General features: G+C 49.0%; 1 protein-coding gene across 11 annotated transcripts in view; it reads right to left on the reverse strand.

The window, feature by feature from the left end:
• Positions 1-18,690, reverse strand: part of TEAD1 (TEA domain transcription factor 1) — a 261,044-nt gene that overhangs the window by 41,546 nt on the left and 200,808 nt on the right. For all 11 annotated transcript variants that reach the window (XM_081798577.1, XM_081798579.1, XM_081798570.1 and 8 more), the window contains 4 exons: positions 18,522-18,656; positions 17,349-17,395; positions 16,415-16,476; positions 15,175-15,299 (listed from right to left, as the gene is read on the reverse strand). In XM_081798577.1, the coding sequence (XP_081654703.1) occupies positions 15,175-15,299; positions 16,415-16,476; positions 17,349-17,395; positions 18,522-18,656 (369 nt within the window). The remainder of the gene's footprint in view (positions 1-15,174; positions 15,300-16,414; positions 16,477-17,348; positions 17,396-18,521; positions 18,657-18,690) is intronic.

Here is an 18,690-nt window from a genome sequence, read left to right on the forward strand (position 1 = left end):
CCAGAAAATGAGGCATCAGTAATTTTTAATGGGCATTAAATGAATTCCAGTATGCAGCCAGGTTAGAGAACCGCTGGCCTACACTTTCTACTCCAGACCCTCCGTGCCTGCCTCTTGGGCTAAGAAAACCATAACACCAACCTAACGAGACACAAAGACCTCTGCGGCTGTCAGGGCTTTGGGGAGATCAGAACCCAACTGGGCTCATGCGAGAAATTCCGTGTCCCAAGTCACCTGGCAGGCCCTACTTACTTTTCAAAGTTTAAATGGTTATTTCCCCAACTAGAGTCCTTCAGAGTACTGACTCCATTAGAAATGAGAAGTCCCAAATAAAAGAAAGCTTGGTCAAAACTGCCTACCAGGAGAGTACTGTATCGTGGGTAAGAGTTTGGGGTCTGGACTCAGCCTGCTCGAGCACAAAACTTTGTGCCTACTGAAAATTAGCTAAGACACTGGGCAAGTGCCTCCCCTGTCTGTAAAATGGGGAAAGTGCTGGCGTCTGCCTCCTAGGGATGCTTCAGGATTTAAATGAGAAACTAAATATAGAGAGCTCACAGATTCAACGAACAGCAAACGATAAATGCTAGCTGTTATTATTGCTTTGTAAAACCCCCTTCTTTGAGCATAGTTAAAAAACATTTCTTAACTTGGTATAACCCAAAGTTTCCTAAGCTCATGTGGTCACAAAAGCCTACAGATGTATCCTGAAGAAATGCTGGTTTAAATCCATGACTTGCTACACAGGCCCTGGATCTCTGGCCACAGGGCCAACGGGCAGGAGGCTCGACACCACGTCCAAAGTCAGTGGTCCACGGTGTTGAACAGCTGGGGATGGTGGCCAGGGCCCAGCACCTTCTGGGAGATGGCTAAGCCCCTCTCCTGCTCAACATCAGGGTGATATCTCTACAAAAGCTTCAAAACCCCTAAGAGGTATCAGGTGAAATGAAGAAGGGGACCCTGTCAAGCTCTGCCATAGACCCAGCCTCTGCCCAGCGAGCTGCTAGCTTTCAGGTGAAACTGAGGGCTGGGAAGCGCTCTGCAGGGACAGAGTGTGCCTACAACGGAAGAGAATTTTTTAAAATGAAGTCAAAAGCCATTGCCAGGTTGGGGAGCTGAGATTATGGGGTAGAGTGGAATGTCTTTGACCTTTTCGTAAATGTTCCCAAATGTTGTTGTCACATCATCTTGTCAACAATAAGCAAACAAAAGCCCACAGAAATGTATGAGGCACTCCTGCTAACGAGCTTCCATTTTCATTAGTGGGCAGAGCGAGAAAAGACAACACAGCTGGGGACACAGACGCTGGTGTAAAGGCCGCCAGAGAGGCAAAGATGAATGAGCAGTGTCTTGTGTGTCTAGCCCCTCTGCTCATTCTCCACCTACCCACCATTCTGAGAGCTGAGGGCCAAAGTCCTTGTTCTTTCATTATCCGGATGACTGGCCTTCTGCAGGTCCATCCATCCCACCCTTACATTCCTAACCTCTGCTGGCAGCAAGCTCCCGGGCCCACCCAGCTCCTTCGGGGAGGTACCGTTTCTGTCCTGTCATGTGCCACTGGCACACAGTGAGTTTATGGGCAAGGAGGCAACACGAGCAGAGCTATGGGGTCACCTGTGGCCAGAATCCCAGTCTGTCTGCCGAACACCATGCTCTCAGCTCCTCCTCCTTGGCAGCCGCCCACGGGCAGGCAGAGCTGGGGACGGAGGTAAGAAGCTGAGACTTGCGGTCTTTTTTGCTGCCGACATCCAAAGGCCCCTGCAGTGTAGTGCTGGAACGCAGGACCTCTACATGTCAAGAGGACAGGAAGGTGAAGGGAGGGCAAAATTTACCACACTTTAACAGGGGCCTTGAAGATATGGTTGAAAACCAAAGTGCTGAGCGCAAAGCACAAAAACTCTGGAGCCAGATGAGAATCTGAAATCTCAATTTTGCTCATATGTGCAACGGGGATACGGTATGTGTAATACGCAACAGGACTGAAGATGAAAGGGAATAATGCACAGAGGGTGCTCGGCATAGGGCCCAGCATATAAGAAGTGTTGGGGAAATCGCAGCGGCTAAGATTACTATTGTTGTGGTTTATTATTACATGAGATTACTAGGTCCTGGGGGTGAAGAAAAGAACTTTCCTGCTTTAGCTACCCCTCCTGCGTAGCAAAGAAAAAATAAACACAAGTAAGCCAAGAGCTAGGAGCAAGTTGTGAAGCCATGGGACTGTTCAAATCCTTGATTCTGGCCCACTCATGACCAGCTTCTCGGGGTGCGGGTCTCTCCTGTGCCTGAAGGAAGTTTGAAAAGAGCTGTGTCCGCTCACTGCTCTGTGCCATGTGCCTTCTACATACGTGACCTCAGGTAATCGTGGCCTTGCAACGACACCGTAGGGACATTTTATTAAAGTCATTACACATGGGGGAAATGGAAGTTCAGAAATGAACAGACTAGCCTGAGGTCACACTTCCGGGAACAGTCCTGGAGTTAAGAATAAAACTTGGACCTGTCAACGCCACAGCCCGTGCATTTGCTGCAGACGTCAACCACACTGTCTCCCAGCAGAAAATGCCTCGACCCTTCTCACTCAGATCTACTTTCTACTTTTTCTGAAAGCTGATTTGAGAAAAAAGGAGGAAAAAAAAAAAAAGCTAACTAATGTTTTCAAAATTCTAAGAAGTTAAATTAGAATTCAGGATAAACAAAATGATTCGCAGATGCAGCAGACAGACTCTTCGAAGGTTTCTATTTTGAGGAAGTTACCTCTGTGCGCCAGTGGCTGAAATGAACTGAGAAGGGCAGGCTGTCTTTGCCAAAGGAAACCGGGCGCTGCCTCTCCCAGGCTGGTGACGTGAAACCAAACCCTGACTGCTGGCATCTGGGTGCCTTTATTCCTGCCAAGAGGTGACTTGGTTTCTAAGAATACAAAGGACTAAAGAAGGTATCCTGGAGACCACAGCAGTGAGACAAACAGCCCTCCCTCTCCCCTTAATTCAACCTGGGTAGGTCAGGAATCCCTCTGCCCCCAAATCCAGAAGACTGAAAAGAAGAAATCTACCTGATATGCTTGGGTTCAAGTTTTGATTAAACCCAAACTCTATAAAAAACCATTTGGTAAGGCTCTAACTACTTCCCACTCCATCAGTTCTCCTTTTAAGGGAAGAAGGCCAGGGTGAATGAATACCTTATTTCCCTCTCTCCTTCCCAAATAAATCCCATTTTCTTTTCAGCAATGGTGGTTTCCCCAAAACTAAAGGTGAAGCACAAAACCAAAAAAGGGCAATTCTATTTTATAGGCAGGAAACAAATATTTGCAAAGCAACACCAACAGCAACAACTAAAATCCCAAGTATTGGGGGCAATATAAGCAGAAACAGGGTAAATGTTAAGTCATGTATACTAAAGCCCAAGACTAAATTTCCTTGATATCCAAAATAGAGGTTAATGTCGGTTTGTTCAATTATAAAAAAAAGTCTCCTGAGGCACTCAGGAGATATGTTGATGATTAACAGATCAATGACAATAACAAAAAAGGCATTCACTCTGCTTATTTCTTTTATGGATTCCAGTAGAACGAACTGGCTTTCTTTTATGGATTCCAGTAGAACGAACTGGCATTCCTATAACACATTCTATGCTAGGCACAGGGAATCCATGACCTAATAGTACAAAATCCTCTCTTCAAAGAACCTATAGAGTTGAATGTATGGAGCTAGCTTATTGACTCTACAGTCAGAATCATATATTTGTCCATGTAAATATATGTTCTCAATGATTCCCACAGAGAAGATTGGGAATAAAGACAGTCAACATCCCCTCTTCTATACATCAGATGACTTAAGTCAGCATTCACCTGCTCTTTTTATATGAATGGCTGTATTCTCCAGCACTAAACATAGTGTTATTCGTTAACAAGGAGAACACATGTGGAACTCACTTGAAAATGTGCATCAAGTTTCACAAGTCTAAGGTGGAAACCATGACGAGAACCAAGTTACCCATCACATCTGAGAGTAGAACACACTGAGATTTGTAAGGTTTCAGAAAATTAACCCTTCTTGCAACTATTCTCAGCTAGGCACAGAAGGATGTTTTCACAAAATGAGGGAATACATCACAAGAGGGAGATGGGGCCCTAATCCAGAAGAGGGAGAAAAGAACACACTGGCCCAGTAGTTGGGTAGCTGACCTGGACAGCAGCCAGGCTGGAGTGGACAAGGAGCTGGAGGGGTGTCACCAAAGGGACAATGGACCTGAAAGACTCTCTGACTTATCTGACCATCTGGAGAAGAGTTTGAGAACTCTGTTAGAAACGTTGGAGATGAATTTGTACAGGTATGTAAAAACCAGATAAAGAGGCAATAACAAATCCTAGGAAAAAAAGTTTTACAATCAAGAAAATGGTTCTAATACATCACACGTTAACCATGCTGTATGTGGCATTTACAGGCTTGTAATACAAACACTGAGTGTCCATTAAACCAAAAATTTTGATATAACCAGCCTGGGGGATAGGGAGGGAAGAGAACAAGTGCTCAATGTATTTAGAGAGCTAAGTCCTGGTCTCCCATAGTAAGAAGTCAATAGAAAATGTCTTGAAATTAATGGATTGAAATATACAGTATGAACATGTTATTTGGAAATATGTTGATAATACACGAAGAAATGGCTGAAAGACTAAGTAGCTGTCCCTAAGGAGTAGGACCGGGAGGTGGGGAGACACGGGGCAGAGGACTGCTGCTTTTCTTTACCGGCTGTGAGTCTGGTTCAATTTGGCTTATATACAAAGCCCATGTATGACTTTATTAAATTAAATAAACAGCCAACTGAAAACTATCTTGGAACATCATGGGAGTTTTTTGAGGAAGAGAAAGAACTATAAAGGGAAACAAAAATATTAAGAGTTGTACTTCAGGATGTTTATTCTAGTTGGTCACAAGTTCCCTGGACTCGAAAGGAACTTGGTCAGATCACAGAGCCTTCCTATGGCTCGAATACACAGGATGACTGAGCAGAAGCTGGGACTCTTGTCTGCCTGCAGGGTTCACCGAAAACACCAAGGTTGCACCAGCAAAATCCTACCTGAATCAAGACTGTCCCGCAGCTCAGCGGCACCTGACACAATCTTAATACACTGATTTCTCTTTTGACTTGGGAAAATGCTCATTTTCTCTTTTCATCGTTATAATCCCTCCAGTTATTCTTCACAGTGGTTGCAAACGGGGACAAAGGTGAATGTAATTCTAAAAACTCAAACAGTTACTTGCAATGGCTTATTTAGCTACCCTGGGGGTTTAATGAAGGACTTTTCCTCCTCTCCCAAATGTGTTCTAAGGTCACTTTCTTTCCTGCTCCCGTCTCTCCTCCCCTCTCTGCTGCTTGGGGAGGCTGCAGGGAGGGGTGAGGAGCACTGGGACTCTGGAGTCTGCTGGGGTCCGGGTCTAATTCCTGGTGGGGTCATCTAAAATGGGCAAGTTCAGCCCCCGGGGGCAGCTTCCACATCCGTGATGCAGGGGTCATCCTAGTACCTATCTCGAAGGAGTGTTACAAGCATTAAGTGAGATAATGTGTGGAAAATACATAATGCTGTTGCTTGCACATAATTTGTTACTATTATTGCTTTTATTGCCCAGTAATCATGGTATTTCTCTATTTCAGACGAGATAATGTGAAATTAAGACTGTCCTTCTGATGGCAACGAAATGGAAATACCAAAATTTAAAGCAGAAATTAAGAGAGGTGCATTTGAGACACATAGGGTGATTCCTACTAGTTCCCAAACTGCCATTAGCCACTGTAACGTAGGGTGGCTGAGGTGGGGGTGATGTGCACCCAGAGCCTGGAGTGATCTGGCCCCCGAATTTCCCTGAGACACGTCAGTGCCCATTCTCTGAAGCACACACAGCCTATCCTTGAAGGTGCCCATCACCACCCATGAGACAAACTGGAACAACACAACTCCCAAAAGCGACCACTGGGGTTTTCTTTTCTTTCTTTCCTCTTTTTTGAAAGCACGGCTAATAGATTCTATTCCAGAGACGTCTGGCGAGGCAGCTCACTTCTGTGAAAAAGGACAGAGAAAGCCGACAAATCTGTGGGTCCTTGGCATCTGTGCTGCTTCCTGAGACACGCCCAGAGCTGCACTATACCGTCTGACATGAAGAGGGCGGTCTTTTCCCAAACTTGTTGCAAAAATTCCAAGTATTTGAAGAACGCAGTAAAACCTTGAAAAATGACTGCTGTCAAATAATGCCAAGAGAAGAACTATAATCCACTTAGGAATTTAAAGAAACCAAGACAAATAACTCCTGTCAAGGGATGCTAATGTACAAGTTGGAACAGAACAGGGAGGGACAAATCACCTACAATTGCTTCCTGTCCCTCTCCTGCCTGGGCTCTGTCCAGACACCCCAGGGCAGCCTGGGCAGCCTGTGATAACCCCTGGGCCCTGCAGGGACAGGGAGTGGCTGTGGGGCCAAGCCAAGGAGAGGAACCTGCACATTCAGTGCTTGGGGGGAGCAGGGTGGGCGGTGGGGTGGGGCTTGGCTGGGCTCAAACTTCAGCAGGGCCTCTCCTCAGCTAACTGCTCAGAGGCACTGGCCCTGTTCTGGCTACCTGGCACCTGGGCACTGCTTCATCCCCTCCCCTGTCCTCTTCTCAGGAACAAACAGCACCGAAAGCAAAGAATAAGGAGCAAGTCAGTCCTTCCTGCCCAGATCTCACATCACGAGGCACCACCTCACCCCTGCCTCCCACTTCCACCACCATCTTCACAGAGGGGCTACTGATTTCTCAGGAAGTGGGTCTTTCCCCCCAGAGGGGCAGCTGTAAGGGCCCACGGGCCGCATGCAGGGACAGCGACTGGGAAGGCAGGCTCGTGGGGTGCCGACCTGCCAAGGAAAGCAGATGGCTGGGCCTCTGTGAAATGTCCATAAAACCCAGATTTCCAGATGCTTTCAATTGCCTCATCCCCCGATGGCAATGAAAAAAGAGGGTGAGTGCCCAGAGCTGCTCAGACACAGGAGTAAACCAGGCACCACTGTGAGAGGGTACAGCTGGGTGAGGACGAGCAGCTAGGATGGCTCAGCCGCCGCGAGGGACAGAGCAGGAAAAACCACACCACACCACAGTGAGCCATCCCCCCATCACCTAAAAACACTGCATTGCTTGTGTCCTACACGAAAAACCTGGGGGAAGCCAACCGCCAGACCAGCTGTAGCCTTCCTCTGAGACCCGGGAAGGCCCAATGTGCTTTCTGACCATTCATTCTAAGCATGCGCAGTGTACATTACCGACACATGGGTTAGAAGCCAGGCTTTTTGCTGTTTCTGAGCTGTGTAGCCTGCGGCAAGTGGCTTAACCTTTCTGGGTCTTGGCTTCCTCATCTGAACACAGGGCTGACACCTGGCCTGCTCTTCTCCAGGGGTCCATGTGAAGGTCAAACGGAAGAGCAAACACGATGGTTCTGTATGAGCCCCAGGGTGCCGCAGAGAGGCTGGTACGCAGGTGCACTAATAAGGAGATCCACCCACAAGCCGGGAACAGTGGTGGGAGAAGGGGCCTCTTTTTGGAAGGCCCCGAAACCAGATCTGCCCAAACAGCCATCGCGCCGTGAATACATGAATACATTGCCTCAGCAGCCCCAGCAGGGCTTGGGAGCTTCTCCAGAGAAACCCCATCCTTCTCCACCCTGTCCCAACACAGGCAAGGATTCTCCTGGCACTTTGTGGAGTTTTCACCCTGCTGCTGACTGTATTCCTTTATTTCTCCAATCTAGTCCCCACACAAACCACCTGCCCTTCATTTTGCCACAGGCCTCATCAACTTTATACTTCCTGAGAGCTGCACTGGTCACATTTTCCAAACCAAAACCAGGTTCTGTGATCTAACAAAGGAAATTTTGTTGATCAGTGACTTTACGCCTTGGAAAGGAGCTATAAAAATAGGAAAATTAAATCGTTCTTGGGGCCACATTGACCAACTGCCTTTATGGAGAAGAATAAGGTGATCTGCAGGACGTGTCTGCAGGACTACAGGGCCTTCTCCCTCAGAGGCCTGCCATTTCTTTCGCCAGAGGGGAGGTGCTGGGAGAAGCATCCTTCTTCTCAGATGATCATTCCACTCCTGGTCCCCTCCATGTCACGCTGGGAGGGAATCCACGAAAAAGCACTTGGTACATAAGACCTCCCCCAAAGGGTGGTCATCGCTGCCACCTTCCCTCCAGCTCCTCAAACCACCGGCGTTGGATTCAGACAAACTTCCAATATCCAGCCCTGCCATCGATGGGCTGATTCCTGGGCTCAGTTACTTAAACTCTCTGAGCCCCTCTGTTTCTAATACCCATTTCATCAAGTTTATTTCGACAACAAGAGGCAAGAGCATTATCACACAGGCGGTTCTTTGCAATCCTGCTTCCTTCTCTGTTCCACGGCTCCTCAAATTACAGCACCGTCCCCGGTCCCAAAAATAGTCATCTCCACTACACTCTTCCTCCCACAGCTAACCAGGCCCCAAGGCCTTTTAGTTTTCTCAACATGATGTCTCTCCCCTGACATTCCCTATTTTCTGTCCCCCTTGGGCATGGTCAGGCCGCTGCCCTGGTTTGGTCCTTGCCACCCAACACCTGGACCAGAAAGTCACTTCCCTACCCCAGCCACTCTCTGAGCTGCTGTCAGCTTCCTGAAACACACATCAGACCACAGCTTCTCTTTCAAAAGGGGAGTGAGGTAGGAGAATACAGATTCACGTTATGCTCTATATGTATTAAAACCTCTGGAAAGATTCATAAGAGGGGTGCCTGGGTGGTTCAGTCCATTAAGCAGCTACCTTCGGCTCGGGTCATGATCCCAGGGTCCTGGGATGAAGTCCCGCATCGGGCTCCCTGCTCGGCAGGGAGTCTGCTTCTCCCTCTGCCTCTGCCCCTCCCCCGCCAGCTTGTGCGCAGGTGCGCTCTCTCTCTCTCAAAAAAAAAAAGATGCATAAGAATCTAGTAACAGTGGTTAGAAGGAAGGGAAGTCTCTCTCCATTCTTTTATGCTTATCGATTTTGGACTGTGTGAATTTACTACATATTCAAATCATAATTAATTAAAAAAAATTTTTCTGGTTTCCACCTGAATTTCAATAGGGTCCAAACCACCTGGTGAGCATATCCTCTCAAGCCTGGTTCCTTCCATGTCTCTGGCCCAATTTTCAGCTACATTACTACAAGATGTTCAGGTCACAAATACGTTTGTGGCATCCTCGATGTGGTCCAGGGACGCTACTCACGTAATTGTCAGAGCAATACAATGAGACCATTAGTGCCCACACACAGACTGGGGTCAGGCTGAGCGCGTTTGCCCCAAATCTCACACAGCTATCCAGATACCAGCCTTCTCGTTCCATTACAGGGCGAGGGGAGATGTGTTCTAAAGTCCAGGTGGAAACCTTCTTTGCTTCTTTCCCCTCTTTGCCCCAAACCCTGAGAAGAATCATAGCAGCAGAAGTTGTTAAAGGAGCTCAGGGAAAACCCAGGCCAACTCTCTACCCAAGGTGAAGGGCACTGCGACAGCCAGCCCGTGCTTAGGGAGCTCGTACGTTGGAAGGCGGCTGTCTTTCTGTTTGAAGAATTCCTTTATTTCTTCAAAAGTACAGGGAGATGGTTAAGGACACAGAGTGGAGCCAAACCTTGGCACGGCCACTTCCTGGCGATGGATCTTGATAATGTACCCTCATGTTTCTGAGCCTCTGTTCCTTTACTGACAGACTAGAGAGAAGCACAGGATCCACGTCAACATACTTGGCATACGGTGCTTGTAACACAGCTCAGGAAGTGCTGGTGGCTGTCACTACTGCTATGATATATAAAGGTATTTCCTAGAGTGAGCTGAGCTGTGCCTTCCCTGTTTGGGTTTGTTCCTGTACCCCTCACAGAACACACCTCCTTTTTCTGCAAGACCCTGCTGCTTCAAAATCTAAACAGAATCACCACCTTGTCCCTCCCTCTCCATCCCACGGTTTCCCCCTCCCTGGCTGTAGGAACTCCTACCTAAGGGAACGCACACACTCGCCTCCTGCTTACGGAGCTGCTCGCTCCGGAATCCAGCACACCACGGGCATGAAATGTGCCATGCTGTGCCTGGGAGGCTGAGCTAGCTGTGGAGCAGGACGTGGCCAGAGGCACCTGCCATGCCCCCGGGTAGGGGTGGAGGAAGGCTGCTAGGCTTTATCAGGAAAACCACTCCCCATGCACACGCGCAGAGCCCATATTTTCATCGGCCTAAAGGAGCAGCTGCCTAACTTGGCCACATTTCAGGCAAGGTGCTTTTAAATGGCCCACCCTGGGTGGAGGTTCTTGCACTCAACACTTCAAGTCCTTTGATATGTAACACTGAAATCATGTAGAAAAGCGTTATTCCCAAGCATTACTAACCACTTCTAAAATAGTCTCTGTTGTTTAGATTCTTCCTTCCTTTCCTCACCCTCTGCTGTTTTTCTCTTAGCTTCAAGTGGAGCCAGAGGTAACAGAGGGACTGACTTGCTGGTTTTCCACCAATGTAAACAACCCCCGATTTGGGGGGCAACGCTGCCGTCTGGTTTGTACATGATGCAGAGCCAGCAGGGGGCGCTCATCCCCCAGACGACTCTTCCTTAGCGCCTTACAGATTACAGCGGGCCACAGGCCGCATCTCAGATACAAAGGGATCTTGCAGCCTTTTGGTCATCATCTCGGGTTGCAGTCAACAGACCTGGGCCGCAATCCTGTTTCCAATGACAGCTGACGGGCTACCACGGGGCACGCTGTGTCCTGGGATTAAATAAAATGATGCACGGTGTTGCGGTCGCCGCAACCGTCCTGCAGGTCGACTGGTGTTAGCGCCAGCAGGGACAGGCGAGTCGCGACGAAGTCTTCAGTGGTGGCGATGCGCATGTACGTCGTAAACTGAAGAGTGATTTTCCAGAACGGCTGGTACCAGGGAGGCCACCCTAGCCTGGGGACTAAGCAAACCAGGTCCTCCTCTTGCCCTTGTTGCTGCACAAACGTGTGTTCGAGCCCCGGCCGCGGACTAGCTTAGACAGGCCATTTCTCCAGGCCTCTTCCATAAAAAGGAATAGAATTACCTACCTCATGGGGCTGTGACAAAGATGAAAGAGATCACTAATGAAAACTAGCACAGCACCCAGCTCATTAATTTATTTGTTTGGCGTTTGTCACCATTACCTAATAAGCTCGCTGACTCCAAAGAGCCAAAGCCTTTGGAAGCAGGTAGGGGGAAATGTGTGTCTGTGACTGTATGGAGACAAAGATTTGGAGAAAACAAACACAAAGTTGAAATGGTTTGGGGACCTTTAACTAGTTGTCCCTTTGCTGGCTTCCTTATAAAATTAACAAGCTTAAGGTCTGATGTTGTATTTTAAATACTGTATATCCAGCTTTGTTAAAAGGTAGCAGTTGAATTTACTTTAGATGGCTTTAAGTTCTCCTGTCGTTGGAAAAAAATAGAGTAAAATTAAAGTCTGAGAAGCCACAGAAAGTCTGAGAACCAAAGAACCCATCCATAAGCTCCAAGTTTTTCCGTGTGACCTCGGTCCTGAAGTGCCATTACACACTCATTGTATCAGCACCCCGTGTTTGCAAAATAAAGCACACATTGTGCGATTTGAGAAGCTGGTGCTTGAGACACTGTCACAGTGCTTTAAATAATTTTGTGAATTATTAATTTCAATGAATCCCATTTCAATTAATCACCTTTTTCTCCCAAGGTCCCCTCACTTCCTTCTTCCAGGAGAACCATCCTTCAAACCCTCACATTTCTACCGACATAAATTCATATGCTATTATTCACAATCCCCCATGTATTCATTTGTATCCATTAAATTCATTTGTGTGCAAATGCACTGCAAAATAAGCGGTTTTGTGAAAAGTGTATTCGTGCTGCAAATTAAGTGTTTATGACATAGGAATGTGAGAAGCCACATCAAAAGTGACACGCATGTTACAATGTAACAACTTGATGTCACAACAGTGATAGAGCTTTGGTTGGCACAGTCTGATAGACCTAATTTTAAAATCATGACACAAGGGCGCCTGGGTGGCTCAGTTGTTAAGCATCTGCCTTCGGCTCAGGTCATGATCCCGAGGTCCTGGGATCAAGCCCTGCGTCGGGCTCTCTGCTCAGCGGGGAGCCTGCTCCTCCCTCTCCCACTCCCCCTGCTTGTGTTCCCTGTCTCTCTGTGTCTCTCTCCGTCAAATAAATAAATAAACTCTTAAAAAATAAATAAATAAAAAATTTTAAAATCATGACACAAGCCAGAAACACTAACATATATATTAGAAGATACTATTACTTTCTGAAATTACACATTTTTAATCTAAAGAGCAAGTAATTTTCAAACAGTGAAGAAGGGCCGTTACTCCACAGAAGGACTTACATCACCTTATGTAATGGGTGCGCGTGCGCACTTCTCGCCTCTTCTCCTCTGCAACACAGGCTCCAGGAGAAGGAGGATTAGTTCCCTAACACCTGGAACAGTGGCTGGCATGTAGGAAGTGTTTAAAAAGTATTTGTTGAATGAATTCCAATTTTTTTCAGTCCCCAACTCATGCCCCCCATAAAGTATAATTATGTTCTCAAGAGGCCCAAGGGTGTTGACTCACAGCAGGCCTTGCATTTACTTCAGGGCCTCTGAAGTCATGTGCTCAAGTCCAATCTTTAGAGCCAAACCTTTCCATTCATCAGTAAAAGGCCAAATCCAGTTGAACCAGTCCGATTATCACGTGTAATCTAAACATGGATGAAACATGATGTATCTCTGGACTTGTTCCAAGGGGGCGGGGGGCCCTGCCTTTACGAAACTATTCCCCAACCTTCTTACTGCTTTCTACACTCAGAGTCATCACCTCTGGAATGTTCTTCTCCCTTATTCTTCCCCTACCTTCCAGGGTGAGGGTGACTTCCTCAAGAGAGCCTGCCCTGTCCCGTTAATCACTCACAGCGCTCAGTGCTCTTCCTTCATAGAAGTCACCACACTTCACAGTGACCTCGTGTGTGTCTTCCGGCTACATGTTACACCCCACACGGGCAGACACGGTGCCTGTCTGTGCCACGCTGGGCTCCTTCCTGCGACAGCACCTTACACGCACGTGCAGGTGCTCCTAAGCGTTTACAGACTGGACTGAATGAATCCAGTGGTTCTCAATGTGAAGCCCAATAAACACTAACAGCAGAAAGAGGAACTGGGCATTCCTGGCCCTAATAGGTCCATAAATGGAGAGGACAGTCACATGAGGGGGCTGCCATAGGCTTTTTTAATTAAAAAAAAAAAACTTTTGTGATAAAATATTCTATCGTCTTTTAACCAGGGAAACAGGGAAGAGCTCTGTTCTTTAAAAAACGGTCAAAAGCAAAGAGAGAGATTGGCTCACACAGGAGATACGTAGACTAGAGAGAGAGAACTTCAAAACTGGGGGTGGTTTATAGTAGTGAAAAGAGTATAATGAAATAGATCTGGGCTCCTGATCCCTCTGCTTATTCGCTAAACATTCTAAATTGTTTAATGTGTCTGGGCCTCAGTTTCTTCATCTGTAAAATGGGGGAAACAGAATCTACTCATGGAGCACTACAAAAACAGAATGAAATATCAACTACAGCGTACTCTGTAAGCAACGAGGTGTCCTACCAACACGAGTTAGGCAAAGCGAAAAGCATCGCTGGGCTGAAACCCAGTCTTCGGCCAAAGAACCCCCTATGCTTTCCAGAAAGAACAAGAAACAAAGAATCAGGAGGGTAATCTTTTTTGTTTATATCTCAGTGCCTCTCACAGAGAAGCATTTTATGCCATCACCATCATCCTTCTTATAAAACCACTCGGCCACACGAGAAGAGCGATCCAGCTGGCCTTTCCCCTCCTCGTCCCAATAAGCTGCCTCAATGGGCCTAATGACCTATTTTCCATCTCTTTCTTCACTTTTTCCTCCTAATTCTGGAACAGGCTCTATTTTTCTACCAACTCCCAGAGTTCACAATTCATAAACAGAAATGTCAGGGGTCCACTGAGTCTCCACTCTGGTGATGGCTTGTGGCGTCTCCCGAGTCAGAGGCTTTCCACTGAGCTACAGTACAAAGACCTCAGAGAGGTCGCCTCCGACTGTTCAGTATGTCGGTATTTACAACACATGGTGAACTCATCCATGACACTCTCTCCTGATGACAGAACGACAGCAAAGCAGTGAACACACAGAGAGCGTGGGACCTCTGTGCGTCGGGAGCCCTGGAGATCAGGGCGGTGGGGTGAGAGAGAGCACGTGGAAAGGAGTTGCTGAGGATCCCGAAGACAAAGTCCTGATTCCTGCATTTTTGCCTAGGGCTCACCCACACACAGATGCAATGCACAGACGCACAGCCAAGGAGTGGGAGTGAAGAAAGGGTCTGGGGATTATTGGGTGGGAGAGAAGGGGGGCTCACAGAGGTATGGGAAGTGATGGGCTGGGCTGGGAAACAATGGCGTGATGGGAACTAGACGGGGCAGGGAAGACGGCAAAGAAGAAAAACGACAGAGTCCAGATGCCAACGTGACTGGTGCTCATGTCATAAAGTATCGCTTTCTGTATCGAGCTGCTAAAATACCAGCTTGTTACTTCTCCGTAAGAAGAGAACTGCTTGCTATCTTGAGCAAAGACAGACTTGCAAAGGCAGCACGGAGCAACAGCTGAATGCTTAGGCTTGAGTTTTAAAGACATGAATTTGAATCTCCAATCTATCAGATATTAACTGTGTGGCTTCAGAGAAATTCCTTAACCTCTCTGTTTCCTCATCTGTCCGACGGTACCGACCCTTATGGGGTTTCTGTGGGTGTAAAGCGTGACCATATATATATAAATAGCTTTCCACGGTGCCAGCCACATATCAGGGTTCAAGAACTGTCACCTGCTGTTACATTTTCCTAAACACAAGAGCCCTGTTAAAGTCCTTCCCTTCAAGCTCCAGCATTCCCTGGAGTTTGAGGTCCAGAGCACTCATAAATATTCGGCTCTACAATTCTATCTGCTTGTCAATAGAAATACCTTTTTTTACTTAAGTGAAAGTCTGGCTCTTCTGACTCAGGTTGTTTGGCAGGCACGAGGGAGGGGGAAAGGAGAAGGAAGGCAGAGGAGTGTGAAGGTGAACAGGAATGGGATTCACAGCACACCTCGCAGCACACTCACCGAGTCTGGGTCTCGCTGCTGTTCAAGGAAGGCTGAGAATTCCACCAGGCGAAGTTTGGTTGTGCCAATGGAGCGGCCCTGCCAGGCAGGGACTGAGGGGGCTGGGGCTGATGCAGGCTCGAACCCTGAAAGACCAATCATCACCTTTAAAGCAGGCCCCGTGCCTCCCCTCGGGCCTGAGGCCAGTGCTGGGGCCGGGCCCTGCAAAACGGCTGCCCCCCTCCACCAGAGTCCAGGGGCAGAATGAAGTCAAGCGGTGGGTGGATTCTGGCCAAGGACCCAGAGGCACAACACTAGGAGGCTCCTCACAATGTCAACTTTGGCCCAGGTTAAGGGCCGGGGCACACCCCATCCCGGACAAGGGGCCGGCTGGGGTCCAAGGCCAGAGTGGCTGAAGAGCCTGAAGTGAATTCTGCAAGGATCCCCTGAGAAACCTCTTGTGTTTGCCCATCTCCTTCCTTAAGACTGTGGTCACCAGCACTACAGAATTACTCAGAATGCTCCGTGACACTGGAACAGAGCACAACATGTGAATGCATGTCCTTTCGGGGGACTCAATAACAGATAGCAGTTCAACGGAGTGACCCCACGTGCACACGTGTGGGGGGGCAGCGCAGGTGGGCTGGCCAGATTCCGGGTTGCTAGTCGAGGCTTCCCTGGAAGCTCTTCGTTAAAGAGAGGGTACGAGGAACTGAAACCTACTTATATAATAAAGGCTGGCTAATCCCCTATCTGCCCTCAAGATCTGAACTGTCCAATTCAGCCTGTTTATGATGAGGAAGGAACCACAGCTACTTCCCCTTCCATGGGTGACCAGGGTCCTTGGTGAAAGTGATCAGGCTTCCCTTTCCTTTTTTTCAGTTTTTTTTTTTTTAATTGAGATATAATTAACATATCCAAATCCTTTTTCCTCCCCTTTTTAAGTAAATTCTATGCCCAATGTGGGACTCGAACTCACGACCCCAAGAACAAGAGTGGCATGCTCTATGGACTGAGCCAGCTGGGCGCGGCTGGCTTCCCTTTCCTTTAAAAACCCATCTGAAGAACTCCTGGGAGCTGGCTAGGGGCACTGAACACATCTGTGACCCTTCTGAGTTCCAGGCTTAAGGAGAGTAGGGACGAGGAGGGGGCACTCAAGGCACTGCAAGTACAAGGGACAGGCCGCTGTGGAGCAAAGCGACGGGCCCAGCCACCAGCTGCGCAGGATGGTCCTCCGAGGGGGACTCCCTTGGAGACTCACCTGGAATGGGGGCTGTGACTGCTGGCTGGATGGGGTAGGCCTGTTGCACGAAGGGCTTGACGCTGGGGAGGGAGGGGTGGAGAGTCAGAAGTCAAGACTATAGCAGTGGCTACTCCCCAGGTTTGGCCTTGGCCTCCCAGGGCTAGGGGCCCAACCTGCACCCCGCCCCACCCCCATAAGGTTCCCTGCCTGCAGGTGCTGACACAGCCCAGGCAGAGCTCTGCCAAGACAGAGACAGTTACCCTCTCTGCTTGAGAGGGGCCAGCAGGTGCTGGGGACCAAACCATCGGGCCTCACACCACTTCAGCGGGACGAGCTGGAGAGACATCAGCCTGATTCCCGTATGCTGTGACATCTCATCAAACCTCTCTTCTCGTCCCTGTGGTGACCGAGGTCAGGGGTCACCGTTCCCAGGCAAGGTTTGGGACATGCTTCGGGCTCTCCTTCTCTTGGCCGAACAGCTTCAGTTCTTTTGAGAACAGGTGGGCAGGACTTCCTTTCTGCTTTTATCTCCAGATGATCCTCAGCTTCCCTTTGCCCTCAAAGCACCAGCAGGACTGTCGATTAGCTGCCCTCACCCCCCAGGAAAGCCAGGATGCGCCGGGCTCTAGGAGCGCCTCCACTGTCCTCTCTCAGACAGGGGCTTCTCAGGAAGCCCTCCAAAGCCACGAAGGCCTGGGGCCCTTCTCCCTGTTCCCAGCTGGATGAGCACTAACACTTAAGGCAGCAGTGAGCCGTTTATGCCTCTCCTAGACCAACTCGAGTCTCTCTCCTGCTACTGGCCTCAGTGGACGATGGGAGATGACTTTGGGGATCTCAGATTCAATCTCTTTTCTCCCACAAGCCCCCAGGCAGTCTGGTCCTGGGCAAACGCCACCCAGGCGGTGCTGTGACCAGACCCTTGTTGTGACGGCTAGCCCCTCCCCAGACTTACTCTTGCGAGGATCCTGGCTGCCCTGTTTGTATCATTCCTGGCCAGAACTGGAAGGCAAAAGGCAAGAGGCATCAGGGTTATGAGTTCACACAAAAGCACTGTTCAGGACATCTACACATTGCAACCCCTGCTAAAGACAGTGGGCTCAGATCGTCCGTCCGCTGCTGAGTGACCCTCTCTAGATGCGGATGTGGTTACCAATGTGCACCAGAGAGCAACCTGCATCCTTGGCTTAGCAGCCCAGACTCCCCGGAGCTCCTCCTCCAGATAGTCGCCCTGAGGGCAGGGACCAGACAGCAGCTCTTCCGTGTTCTCCTGACACCTACCCGAGATCTGGGCACATGACAGGGGGCTCACAAATATTTCATCCGGCTGCTTTATCCATGCACCCACCTACCCATCCTCCTCTTCCTCCCTCCATTCACAAATGCTCCCTGTGTGACATTCTGCCTCCTCAGCTCACAGCACCACGGGCCCGGCCAGGAGAGGACAAAGCTCTGAACCAGAGGCCAAGAGCTCCGAGAAGCAATGCAGACACCCCCTTTGCTGTGCGCCTCCCTGAGGCTTCTGGTGCCTGGCACCCCCTGGGGACAGGCAGCCTGTGTAGAAGGGGTTGCAGAGTGAGTCACAAGGCCCTGGGTTTGAGTCCTGATGGCACTAGCCATGATCACATTACCTAACTCGCTTTGTTACTCACTAACCTCATCATCTGCAAGACGGCAATAACAATGAGAGGCATTTAAGATTATTGTGAAGATGAATGAGATTATAACATTAACTTCTCAGCCCTTGGTAGACGCAAACTTGAAAACGGTAATAGAATACTTTGCTCCTTTAAGGGTTAGTTCCCTTAAAGGGACCTTGAGGCACAGGAAAAGAGAGCAAGGGCCAGAAAAAAAAAAAAAAAAAAAAAAGCAGAAGAAGCAGATCACAACCCAGAAGGGCACCAGCAAAGTGATACCTAATTCCATGTCTGCTGGGGCCCAGGATCCCAGCCTCTAGCTTTCTCTCCCCGCCCCCTCCCTCTCACCACTGTGCACCTGGCATCATCAGCTGACCACAGGTGGTCCTCCCCGCCCTCACACCAGGCCCAAGAACAAGCACCAGGTGGATGGCTTCACGCCGGCCCCTCACCTGTAGGGGCCACCCCTACCGGATGGGCTTGTGACTTACCCCCGGCGCCCCCGGGAAGGCGGGGCGTGGAATCCCAGGCAGCCCCAGCTTGTTGTGAATGGCGGTGGCCGAGACGATCTGTGCCGACGACATGGCAGCCATGTGCTGCAGGGCCTTATCCTTGGCCGTCTGATCCTTGAAGGTGACAGTGACACACAGACTTAATACG

This window comes from Leptonychotes weddellii, chromosome 11 (genome assembly GCF_054177405.1).
Source record: "Leptonychotes weddellii isolate Sample4059 chromosome 11, ASM5417740v2, whole genome shotgun sequence".
NCBI lineage: Eukaryota > Metazoa > Chordata > Mammalia > Carnivora > Phocidae > Leptonychotes > Leptonychotes weddellii.